This window comes from Taurulus bubalis (genome assembly GCF_910589615.1).
Source record: "Taurulus bubalis genome assembly, chromosome: 8".
Taxonomy (NCBI): domain Eukaryota; kingdom Metazoa; phylum Chordata; class Actinopteri; order Perciformes; family Cottidae; genus Taurulus; species Taurulus bubalis.
The window spans coordinates 23275044-23288693 of NC_136596.1; the positions used below are offsets into that span (position 1 = coordinate 23275044).

A 13650-nucleotide genomic window follows, 5' to 3' on the forward strand; every position below is an offset into this window, starting at 1 on the left:
CACATTCAAAGGTGCCAGTTTCCATGAAACTCACACACTGGACATGAGGGTCTTCTTTAAAGAGACAGACATGCTCTGCTCTACAAAACTATAATGTCCATCAGAAACACAGGTGTTCAGGCTTAATTAAGTCACAGCTGTTGAGGTTTCACAGAATATGGACCAAACAGGAGTCAACGTGCTATTTGCAGCTCTGGCCAGCAGAGGGCACTCTAGGTCTTTTCTTAGAAAGTGTCACAGGTCTTTCTACCAAACCTGTTGTGGTGACCTCTAACCTTCACTTTGTTACCACTTTCTCCTCATCTTCAGTGCAGCTTGTCAGTGTGATTAGAAAACACTTCAAACACCACATCACAAGTTCTTCACTGCTGAGGATCACAGCATCGATGATCCACAAGATTTTCTGGTTCACCTGAACTGTCTGAACTAAAACCTCTCAAATGTTTCCCCGCTTCAAACTTTGTAGAGAGATTGTTCACATATTGTGCTGTGATTTGGTAAAGATTTAAACCTGCAGCTGCGTCATCCCAAAGAGATAATCATCCTGAAAGTGCTTTTCTTTTTTCTGTGCCATCTTCATTTACTCTTAACCAGTAAGATATATAATGATATCTACACATCTGGCCAAATCTCACAATTGTTACATGTATTATAATAATAGCATTCCCTTGTGGTTTCAGAGATAAACTCGTTTTAGTATGATTATTCGCAATTTTCACTAAAACCAGCTCTGGCTTAAACTGTTGAGGCCCAGGAGCATTATTTATCTCTCTGAAATGCTTTAAAGGTTTCATTAATTGACTGCTGTTTGCATTTCCTCTTCGAAGTCAAACAGTAAAATAAGAAACACCAATGCACTAAGCAGAATTTAGTTTGCTCCCAATCTGGTGTGTTTGTTTCCCCACAGGGCTCCACTGTGCACACGTTACACTTTTATATGGGTTTGATAACGCAGCATAAAAGCTCTGCTTTTAGAAAAACATAATCTACACCTCATGTTTTCCTTCATGCTTACTCTGCATTGTAATCTGTAAAGAGAGAGTCCGTGGGAAGCTTTGGTCAATAAAGGCTTCTCTCTTCATCTCCAGCATGAACAAATAAAGTCAAATGCACTTTACAGTTTGTGTTAGTTAATCTGCGTAAAATGACTTCCACGTATCGGTCCCATCCAAGCAGAGCTGGGAAGATGAGAAACATATCACGCTAAAGGCAGAGTTTTATTATGAGCCAACATAAATTGATTATTACAGAAATATAGTCTGTCAGTGGAACAAAGAAGATGATAAGTGAGTATTAATTGATTTATTGGTGGCAAAAAGGACAGAAGATGAAATACGGTGTGTCATGTTTAGAAATCATGATGTGTATTTTGTGACATCATCTTTGTCTAATGAAACCAGCAACGTGACTCTGCCGCTCGTCCCCAGCAGATGGTGGAATAACCTTCAACCAGCAGCCAGAACCTCATGTTTCCAATTATGACTGTAATATTGAAAGAATGTCATTGTGCTGCAAAGCGACAACTGTGGACATTTATTAAACGTTGTTATTGTTTTTTGCATTTGCCAAGACACAAAAACTGGTCCTTTTGGCACGATTATTGAAACCACAGAACTGTTTAATCATAAGAACGTTTCTGTTGTTGTAAGTAACAACATACATGTGTCTACATTAAACACGCCATTCAAAACGGAACGCTCGCAAGTGTTGTTTGCTAAGCGGTGCCATTGAAAATGCAACACCTGCACCCAGAATGCACCTGTGAAAAACACCTGTAACCGATTGGCTCGCGTGGAAATCAGAGCTCGAACCCTGTGAGCGGGTTTCAGGTTTGCTCTTTGGCGTTCACACATAGTAAGCCTTCAGTTGGTGAATGTGATGAAATAAACTAACTACGATGAAACTGCCACAGTTTATTACTCACTTTAAGACAATTACTGTGTTTATTTTTCATGCTTGCACACTTTGTGGCAAGACTCCACACGCAAACCCAATAAGACACGACACTTGGAGATGAACGTCTAACGTCTTCGTCAAAATACTTTTTTGCTACACACTGATCATTTAAACCAAACAAAGCTGTCTTTAATCTTTTATATATCTTTGTTTTTATCATTTGGCCTTCTGGGAGTTATTGTTTCAGAAGTAAACGCATAACCTGGAAGTACAGATGTTAGGTACTTTACTTGAACATTTCCATTTCTTGCCACTTAAAACTTGTGCACTATGTTTCAGAGGTAAATATTGTACTGTATATATATATGACAGCTTTAGGTTTCTTTGCAAAATGTTACATACAAAACATGTGTTGATTTATAAAACATGATGCATTGTGAAAGATGAACCTACCCATCGATCTTCAGTATATTAGCTCAAATTAGACCAACTACAGCAGTAAAAATATTACTTTCAAGTACTTTTATTTCAATAGTATGATGGTGTCACTCCAGAGGCTTTTTTCAGTACATATTGCAAACACAACTTTTACATTGCATTTTCAATTGAGGCTTTTACTTGTAATGGAGCACTTTCATGCGATATCTATACAGCTCTGGTCGGTTGTCCCATCGATCTCATGTCTGTGTGCCATCTGAAGGGTGTGTTCAGATATGATGACCGCTTCACGCTGAGCACGAACGACACGAATCAAAGTCAGAATGAGTGTCAGAAAGTGAGAGGTCGTCGGGGGCCTCGTGCTCTCATTTGTAAGGTTGGTTTTCTCAGTCAATTCGCCAGGGTGAACCCTACCTCTCTCCCAATGCATGCTGGGAAAGGGTCCAGACCCCCTCAGCCCTTATGGGAATAAGCTGCTTAGAAAATTTCTCCATAGATAAATGGATTGATCGTTTATTCTCACACCCTGAGATCGTCTGACTTGATTCCCCCCCACCAAACTAAGCTTGGTTTAACGATGTGAAGCCACTGAGATGGGATGTTATGACTCTTCTTGTTTGGCAAACCTTTAAGATGTTTTTCCAACAACACAAGTGAGAAGCATGTAAAAGCTTCAATAATTGTCTAACCCAACACATTTGGTCAGTAGTTTAATTTAGTTTACGTAAGAAATGCCTAAACCATAAGAAAGTGTTCGTATTAATATGATTTATACAGTACAACATACATTAAAAGCACACATATTATGTTCATAATTTATTTTGTGAAATGTTTCACTCAAAATAAATATATAAATATTAACATAGTGGCTCAATTCTGGCAAATATCACACATCCGAACAGCCAGAATTGGGTATTTTCTATAAAATATGGTCTGTTTTCTGTTGAATGATAAACTTTACGAATACACTTTATAGATCAATAACAACAAAACACCAATGAACAGAAGTTGTTTTCATGAAGGATGCCAAATGTACATCTTATTGAACAAAAGAAATACAAGATAAATGTTTGTCATTCATCAATTTTGTGTGATGGAATGAATACGTACTATCATTTAGATTTACAGGAACAATTGTAACTCTAAATGTTCCAGTATTGCTGAAAACACCTTACTGAAACGATTTTAATAGTTTTGCTCTATGGATATATTTTGCAAAAAAATTATAATAAAGAACTGAATAACAATTAACATTTTAATGAAAAAAAAGAAGTATTCAGCACAAAGTATCTGCTAAACTGTGATTAAAATAAAAGTGAACGCTTTGCTGCCCCCTTGCGGCCGAAGCAGCTCCTCCACGCACCAATGCTGCGTTTACGGCATGTCGAAAAGTGGTGATTACCGCCCCCAAATGAAAAATAAGTCCGTTTTGCTATAATTTCTTCAATCAAGCAATGCCCAGTTTCTTTCAATAATAGTTAATGCAACAGGACACATCTACACTCAGCTCGTGGTTGTCCGCTGTGCGTTGTGTAATAGCACACAATAAAACCCCAGCTGAACTTCAGAAGGCTCCAACACGCGTTCACTCCAATTTCCCATACATCCTGAACGCAGCACCAAGACCCAGACTGCCTTACATTGTTAACGTTGATTTCTACCGTTTTCACGCCAGCATTTTTTTTGTTGTTGTCTCCCGTGAGCCAAACCGGGGTCACAAGCGCCCACGAAACGCATGAAATCTGGGCTCCGTTCGTCAGCGGGACACACACCGACAAAACCGGTAAGCGACTTTTCAGAGAATTGACACAATTTGAGTCAGTTGTCGCGGTGGAGAAAACGAGCCACAGACGCTCGGCGGTGCAGGATTGTGAATATTTCATATCGGCTCCAGGGGCGAGTCGTGGGTTTTAATTTGGGGGAGAAGCTCAACTGTTCGGCTTTTAATTCGTGTTTCTAGGGGTGTTTTTTGTGTGTTTTCTTTTCTTCCCAGTTCCAGTTAAACTGTGTTAAAACACCTGCCTGGGTCGTTACGCGCGTTCACGAGGGCTATTTGCATTCCTAACCAGCCGGTGGTGACATACTTATTGGTTATATCTCCATTTTATTTCGTGTGTCACCTGTTATTATAGCCCAATAATTTAAACTGGTGCCCGGGGTAAAATAAAGAATAAAACACCGAGCTAGTAAAGGAGGGCACCGGGGAGGAAAAGCTCCAGGAGTCGTGACGTCGCCCCGGAGGCGCAGGTTCACGGCGCCGTCAGCTGGCTCTCCTTTTGTTGAACGCCCACCTTTCTCCAAGTCGAGGTGCAATGTCTCATTCCCCCTCCGCGGCCCCCGCTAATGTGTTTCTCTCTACTCCTGGGAAGCTCCCCAACATGCGGAGGACCGCTCGGCTGTAGCCCTGCCCGGACCGGAGGCTGCTGCTGGGCATGGTGCCGCTGTGAAGAAGCCCGGTGTTGCCGCGCTGCTGTTTGATTTCTCTCCCCGGAGGACATGCCTGCGGTCGGGGGCAAAGCGAGAAAGTGCCTGGACAACATGACTGTGTTCAACCAAGAAAATGTGGAGGGATTTTACGATTTCGGAGACGAGCTTGGGAGGTAGGTTTATTTTTGAATATGTTTGTTTTATTTAATCCATCGCGGTTGTGTTGTTATTCGTAATGCGTGTTAACTTCCCCTTTTCGTGGTGCGAGAGGCAGGGTGTGTGGAGAATATCTGATTTACATCTCTACATTTACATGATTTATATTCTGCATTTTAAGCCCATCCATCCAAAGTCTTACATCGCACACCCGTGCTGCACTCACAACTCTGCATCCAGATGGGTTTAAACCCTGAACATGCCCTGATAGTATGGCTGTGAGTAGCCTCCCCTACTGTGAGTGCATCTTGATTAATGCAGTCCATAATGCATCACTGCCGGTGATGGAGAGGTTACAGCGTTGGTTACTGTAGCTGCCTCCTCCTGGAGATTTATGGCAGGCCATTATGCATCTTTTCTATGTGGGGAGAGGATTTACATCGTGGCACAGCCGGCTTTCATTCCATCCAGACAGCGTTTGGTCAAAGGTGAAAGCTCGACAATGGGGATAAAGAGGTTGCATGAAGACGGGTGATTTGCACCCCTATTTATTTATTTATTTATTTATTTATTTTGATCTGGATAGTTGCTTAAACGACAACGCATGGGGTGGCCACATCCTTTGACATGCTGTCATGTTGAAACCACAGTGTCGAAACTGGGCCCAGCCTTGTTTTCAGCTTAACTTCGCTGCTGCAACTTCACATGATAGCCAAGGCACAAATAACAGTGTAGAGATCGCTGTCAGACCGTGGAAGTGGACCTCTGTGGGTTTCTGGTTATCAAAGTGACACATGTACTCCAATTGTTGTTCTGCTCTCCAGTTCCCTGTCTGGCTCTTAGCGCTCCCCTTCCAGCACCGTGGGAGGCGGGTGGGGGCTGAAGTTGCGTGAGCCGCTTCACTATGCTACTTTGGTAATAGAGACGATTTGGGAGCTTTGTGTAATGGGATTGAGTTTCTGGCTGGAGGTAAAGGCCCGGCGATGGGTGTCGTCTGGTCGTCGCTCCAACGCGACTGCATCCCGTTCTCTGCTGTAGTCAGATTCATAGTCATAATCTTGGAATATTTTTTTTTTCCAACATTTTGAGTGCCGCAATATTATATACACGTTTGCTGTGTGTATAGTGAAGGCATCCCAGAGCTGGTATTTTTGAGTATGCTCTAATGGCAAACCGCCCAGATCGAGTATTACACCCGTCTGTTTTTTTGGAAGCATTCCAAGACAGAAGAATGATGTATGACTTGGCGGAGGCTCAAGCCTTCTGCGTGATATGGAAAAATAAGTTTTACCTGTTTTATGATAGCCTGAATAATCTGTGAGCGGTAGGCATGTTTTGCATTGTCTAAAAACAGGCATGCACCTGTTCTCCAGCTAGAACTGGACTCTGGGCCTCCTGCATGTTTTTACAGTTTCCTCCGAGGTCAGAGAGACGTTTTTTTTTTGGCGTCTGACTTCATGTCCATCCATCCCCACTTTGTTCCTCTCTCAGTACGGCAATGCCCGTTTTTCATCAGCAGGACTTAAGGCTTCTTTATTTTTACCTTCTTGGGTAACATTATAATGAATGAAATGTGGGTCATGCCGAGGATCAACACTCCCAAATGGGCTCCTACACATGAACAGGTCACATTCACTCAATTGAAACGAGAAATTTCTGTCAATTTTGTGCAGTTAAGACGGCTTGCTGAATCTGACTTCAAACACTTGTACAGTGTGTCCTAAACTTTTTTTTATTCTTTATTCTGGGGACCCACTTTAATAAAACAATGACAAACAATCACGACCAAATTGACAAAAAGCCTTTTATCGATAAATCACGACGAGCAAATTTGTGTGTGAATGAACATTCCTGACCATCACCTCATGCTACGTCGGACGGGTAAACCAGGCATTTCAAAGACATGTTTTATGCATGTTAATTCCTTCATAAATTAGTGAAGCGAACAGAATGTGTGCCAGCTTTTCATATTAGAAAAACACTTTTGGGAACGACCGCTTTGGGATAAGAATATGGAAAATGACGAGGGATATTGCGCCGTGTGTGCTTTCAAAATAGTTTTTCTCTCGTGCTTGGAGGAACTTTGGATAAACCAGTTAATTTATGATGGAAACCGGTGGCTCTGTGTTTTCATTGGCTGGGTTACTGTAATGCTTTGCTCGCTTAAATACAGAGAAGCTTTTGAGACGACTCTTCTCCGGGCTCCTGATCACCCAAGCAGGGACTTCAGCCGCTCGCTGACACCGACGCTGCTTGCTTTTTGTGTGCATGCGTGGTAGAACCGAAGGCTGGTGCAGCCAAGCGCCCAAGGTGTGTGTGTGTGTGTGTGTGTGTGTGTGTGTGTGTGTGTGTGTGTGTGTGTGTGTGTGTGTGTGTGTGTGTACAGTGATCGTGTAGGCCCAGCGTAATGGCAAGGATTCGTTAAACACAGCCAAATGAGATGTGAGACACTGATTTGAGGGCGTAGTGTGCAGTCTGATCCCGTCTCTAAAATGTATTTATTGCCACTGGCATCATCAGCTATCCAGAATGATTGATTGATTGATTCATTCATTCATTCATTCATTCATTCATTCATTCATCAGACCTCGGCTTAACCGCCTCATGGCATAAACCGGTCTTTCTCAGACTGTTAAAAAAAAAAAAAAAAACATCCCTCCAGAGGTGGTGAAGGCAACTCGCATAACTGAAATTATTACAAATGCAAAAACAAACTGTCACTCGGGGAATTGCAGCATGGCTAGCGTGGAGCCTCCAAAATAAAAAAAGTGTGATAATCCCAGTTCAAGTGCACCGGTGGTCAAATTCTCCCTTTTTGAACTGTCCAGTAAATGTCCAGTCAGCCTGTAATCCTCCTGGTCTAAACTGCCACGGCTGCTGTTCCCCTCCCAGCCCTTTCCCCTAATGAGCCGAGCGCTGACCGCATCTGGGCTCGCTTGATCTCGCTCTAATTGCCTCACAGATTGGCAGAAAACTCTCACTTCAGGCTCCAGATCAGCTGGGGAATTTGTTGAAGACCTCGCCCATTTGATACCTCCTCAAAATGAGGCTCGAGTGAAGGGAGAAGCATCGTTGAGGCGTTTTAAAGGGTTTCGTATTGGCGCCGTGATGCCTATTATTGAGGTTCAGGGCCTCTTCAGCTTGCAGTTGAGGAATTTTCTTCCATGCCTCTATTTGTTGTATGTTCAATACATTGTGCTAAAACTAAAGGATTAGTTGACTAATTGACAAACGGATTCATTGATGGAAATTTGCTGCTTTTCTCCATTTTTATATTGCTGTAAAAAGTGCTTTCTTACGCCAATTTAATTTAAAAAAAACCATGAATCTATGAATTGAAATATGGCCCTGAAAACGAGTCATTAGTGAAAACAATCATCAGTTGCATCATCAGTACACAGTATATCTAGTCATCATTAGTGCTTTAAAAACATCTTTTACACCCTAATTTGACAGCAAAGCTCAACAGAAACTCACACTGATTAAATTGTAATGTTGTTTGGAGAGGCCTTTGTGCTCGAGTGTTTTTCCACTGCTATCGACAGGAGAAACCCCCATCACGTCAGCAGGAGCCGACACCGAGCGGCGGATATCTGATCGGTATCAATCTAGAATATCAGCATGTATAGCGTGCCGTCGTCTAGGAGCTTCTTCTTCAGCAAAAACACCAAAGTCTGCATGAAAAAAGAAAAGAGCAAAAAAAAGGCCGTTGGGTCATGTGAGTTGAGTTCTTCAGTTTCCATGTTGTCATTTGTTTGCAGACCGACTGACTCAGCTGCTTTCTGGCTGAGAGAGAGAGAAAGAGACCAAAACGTTAACTGACTGGAATATATTTGTTTGTTTTTATGCCTTTTATCTGGTCCACAGGGCCGTTTGGCACTTTGCATATTTTTGCAGTGCTCTGCCTCGATCATTAGTCTGCATTAATCTGACCGCTGTGTGACTCTCTACCAGTCGGCCCTCCTTTTGTGTGTGTGTGTGTGTGTGTGTGTGTGTGTGTGTGTGTGCGTGTGCGTGTGGTGGGAGCTGCCCTTTGTAGAGGAGGAGGGGTCGGTGCATTTCAGCAGGGATTCTGCAATGCAAGTTTACAGGAAAAGCATTAAACTGGGTCCGCATTTAGGTGATTCCACTGCGAAAAAAATCCCCCCAAAAGACACATTTCTATGAATACAAAACAGGATTATAAAACATCCACACGGGCCCCTGTATTACACAGTGATATCATTCAGGAGTTCCTTTTTTCTTATTCCCCCATTAGAAATAAATGTACGGAATATTCACTCCATGAAACTGTGACATCCTTTTTATTTTTTCCTCACACACCAGCACCGGCTAATGCCACGTACATGCAGACTGCGCCCCAGCTACTGACCTAGATCCACCCCCCACCCCTGGACTGCATTATTGGGTGGAGGGGCAGTCTGGGTAGCAGGAGTGTCCTTGATGAGGCCTGCCACACACACACACACACACACACACACACACACACACACAGAGCCCCCTCCACCCCAGGGAGCGGCAGCGCTGTCACATAATTGCAACGTTACCATTTCTTTCTTTGAGGATTTGTCTCCGAGTCCATCAGATTCAAGCTATTCTATCATTCACTAATATAATCTTCTATATTTTAAGAACAGCTTTTGATTTGAGGTAGCTTAATAATGTTGGACACTAGGTGGGGGGGGGAAGATGGAAATGCAGAGTTTACACAATGTGATTTAATTACGTCACAGGACCACCATTTGAAGGAAATGGTTGTAATTTGTAAGCAAAAAATGGGCGACGAGCCTAAAATCTTTGCTGTGGTTTAGCAACGATCACAACAAAAATATCTGCCCGATGTTTACAGTTGGCATCGTGTGTGTGTGTGTGTGTGTGTGTGTGTGTGTGTGTGTGTGTGTGTGTGTGTGTGTGTGTGTGTGTGTGTGTGTGTGTGTGTGTGTGTGTGTGTGTGTGTGTGTGTGTGTGTGTGTGTGTGTATAGAGGTCAAATGAGTGTTATGGAAAAGACCCCATCGATGACACTCGTCTCACTCAAGACATCTATTTCTCTGGTTGCCGTATTTACATTCGAGTCATTTTAGTGTGACGCACGCGAGTGCAAACGCTTCGGTCTGTGTTGCCAACATTACGCAGCAGAAGTCGGGAGTAAATGTGTCGAAGAGGCTCGATGATATTCCTGTGAACTCAAGATCATCGTGTTAGAGAGACGTACCATGAAGAAGGAAAATGAGGAAAGAGCTAATGGCAGGTTTACGGTGCAGAAGTAGAAATACTGGCGGACAGTATTCCCGCCGGGTTCAGATTCTCTCCGTCTCTTTGGTCAATCCATCTGCCTTTTTTTTTCTTCTTTTTTTTTAATCCGTGCGATCGTTCCAGTCAGACTCCTCGAATTGCGGTCACCTCGCGAGTCAAATTGAAATCTGACTCACTTGGAATGTCCTCGAGGAGCATAATGAGTTATTTTCAATTAATCCCCGCAGTCAATGGAGGATAATTGGATCCCCTGTGCGTGTGCGTGTGCGTGAGAGAGAGCTACAACCCTTTTCGTCTGGGGAAAAGACAACTTTCCCCCTGTCTGTCTTTCATCCCCCTCATATTACGTTGGCAGTCTTGCTTATACTCCGTCACGGGCACCTTTCACCTTCAGTTAACAGCAATGAATCTGATGAGCGTACATAACTGTACGTGGAGCCTTTTAGTCCCAGAATGGTTGGAATTGGAAGAGTCGATCAGAAAAAGTGTAAACAATTGTGTATTACGTTCAAAAGATGTGTTTGTTATGCAACACTCCTTCAGATGTGTTTTTTCCTATCACACATGCTCGCCCACTGAAGTCAAAGACGTTCATCTGGGAAGATGCTGCACTTCATGTCCGACTACGCTCGCAAAAGCGAGGCAATTTCAGCAACATGACACTATTAATCCTGATTTTAATAGCTTCTATCTTATCAATTATAAACAAATGCAGCATGCTTTTCTTTTTGCTGTTCTGTCATTGATTGGTAGCTTTCAAGTTAATCATTCATCCGCTGTGTTTCTCTGAAACGCATGGAAGGTTTATTAAAGAAAGAAGCAGCAACAGCTTGCTTGTGTTGAATAAGCGTCAAACGTTCTGGCTGTAAGCTAGATATCTATGTCTGGAGGACGTTGGATGTGAGCTGGACGTGTGTTTGTCTGCACATAAATCGGAGAATCCACGTGGGTTTGTTCTGGGGTATTAAAGACAAAATGTCACGGCGGATTCATGCAGGTAGACGAGGCGCCAAGACGTATGCGGCGTTCGTACTGATTAGAGACCAGAACACATCCTCCTGCTGCCGCTCTGTTCTTCATTTGTTTGTTTGATCATTAACAACAGTACCAACAAGGAAGGAGCGGCAGCACATTTTCCACAGATGCATCTTTAAAGTCCATGAATTTTGACAAACATTTATAGAAGTTTTGTCCGTTCACAATTTTTTGGGGGGGGTATATATTGGGTATATTTGTACCCAAGCTCATTTGAAGCACTATGAGCAAAATATCATCAGCTCACAGAGGGATTAGAGATCATTGTCGACGGCTTAGAGTATGACTGTCGTGAGCATGGATGTATATTAACTAAATCCTCCTTCTGGCTCAGGCAAGACTGACCGACTGGTGCTGCTGTCGAGTTCATACAACTACAGCTGGGCTTCTAGCTCATGTAAACAACGGGATCTACACTGCCAAGGCTCTCAAAAGCCGTTTTCAAACTGGGATTAGATGTTCAGTTTTAACCACTATGAGCGATCTCGGCACTCGGTAATGTTACAGTTAGTTAGATGTGTTTTATGTGAGAGCCTCACTGCTTATTCTGGTGATACACTTTGGGATTCCCCTTTGTTGATGTTTGGCACAGGTGTCCAACTTTTGTTGACCGTATACATCATGGCTCCTAATTTTAATTTTTGTATGTCATTTTTTTTTATGTCATTTTATTTTTCTACTTTGTGACCTTTGTCTGTGAAAAGTGCGATATAGATGCACTTTACTTACTTAAAGTCTGTCTTTAAGTCCAACACATGACACAATGTCATCAATGTTATGAAAACAAAGCATGTGGTGTGTGTTCAGCCAACTCCCCCATCTTGTTACCTTCCTTCCTACCGAGGCAAATGACAATGACTGGCTCAGTTGGCACAAACGCACCACTCGCTCTACGTCCGGTGGAGGTCACAAACCCCAGTCCTCAAGGTCGAGAAATACAGCTAATTATGGCTCCGGTGTGTACGTTGTCAATCTAACTCCTGTCTGAATGAAGAGGCGAGGAGGTGTCCTAAATGCGCTTGTGATTCATCATTATTGTTATTTAATGTCTTTATCCAAATGTTTCTTTTGTATTCAAGTATTTTGCATACTTCTATTTTTTTGGGGGGGCCTTTTAATTTTGGCAAGGCCTGTTCCTGAATGTTTTTGAGTGCAGCCCCGAGTAGAATTTAAAATGCTGCAGAATGAGCTCAACTGTCATTGACTTCACGTGTGCTGCTCCAAGATCAGTGGGAATTCAAACGTACAGATGCGGAGGATGTGCTTGTCATTGTATCATTCGCCTGATCAATACACTCTCACGCTGGCGCCGCCTGCTACACTCACCGCTCTGGGCCCGATCACAGATTAATGTCTGCTATACATACATGCATGCATGCATACATACATACATGCATACATGCATACATACATACATACATACATGCTGCCAAAACGTATTGGCACCAATTGGAAGCCCAAAGTTAATTCTCTCACACAGTTGGAGGTGAAACTTTATTCTTCTGTTGCTTGTTTCTAGGTGGATAATTGTTGTCTTGGCAATGCTCACACTCGGTCTGTTGTGTTTGGTTTACTGGGAGCTCCTTTTCCTTGAAGATCAAGCCTTTTGTGTTGCCTGTGATGTGTTTCCTTCTTTGAGATAATCAAAAGAAAGGGCAAAGGGGAGATTTTTCCAAACTCCGTCGAGTTTTTAATTAATGTCAGCCGGGTCGGACTCTTTTTAATCTCGCAGTCATTACCAGGAATCATAAAGCGCCGTCGTCCTGTAGTTTTCTGAATGTCATCGCCGGCCGCCTTGTCATTTAGTAGATTGTCTCATATTAACAACAGGGTCACATCAACAGAGGAAGCCTACAAAACCAGTCTGTGTGCCTGCCCACTTTCCCTGAGTCACCGGTGGAGACGGCCACCTCGAAACCTGCTGAATGTCAGTTTCATATAAGGGGCCCCTGTTTTTAATACAGCGAGCACAAAATATAACGGGTGACGACGGACGGATGGACCGCCTGAAATACCAGCAGCTCTTCACCACCAGCAGCATCTCCTCGGCTGTCAGCACGACGGTCTTGCACTGCTCTCCATTTGCATGCACAGCCTGATATCGAGCTGGTTTCTGTCTCCGTCTTCCTCAGTCGTACCCCAAAGCCCCCCCCTCCAAAAATAAAAGAAATGCTTCACTAACGTGACAGATTGAGTGCAAACCTGAAAGAATCATGTTTTTGTTGTTGTGATAAGTGATGTATTCATAGGAGTCAAGATGTGTGTTTAATGTTTCTTATCGAGGGGTTTAAATCTCACAGTACTCCACTGAGGTCAGGAATTGTAACTCGGTATTGATTACGGCCAAGTACATTTATAATCTTGTTCACTTATATTTTGATCAGATGCTTTCGTTCACCGACCATTTTGTTCCAGAATAAAATATCTCGAACCATCGATTTGC

At 42.9% G+C, this 13650-nt stretch overlaps 1 protein-coding gene across 2 annotated transcripts in view; it reads left to right on the forward strand.

Annotated features, from left to right (window-relative positions):
- Window positions 1–4843: 4843 nt before the first annotated feature.
- The window catches only part of dapk1 (death-associated protein kinase 1), a gene marked incomplete at its 3' end in the record, with an annotated part of 60805 nt that continues 51998 nt past the window's right edge, over window positions 4844–13650 (forward strand). For both annotated transcript variants that reach the window (XM_079221880.1, XM_079221881.1), the window contains exon 1: window positions 4844–4934. In XM_079221880.1, coding sequence (XP_079078006.1) covers window positions 4873–4934 — 62 coding nt within the window. In that variant the 5' untranslated portion in view covers window positions 4844–4872. The remainder of the gene's footprint in view (window positions 4935–13650) is intronic.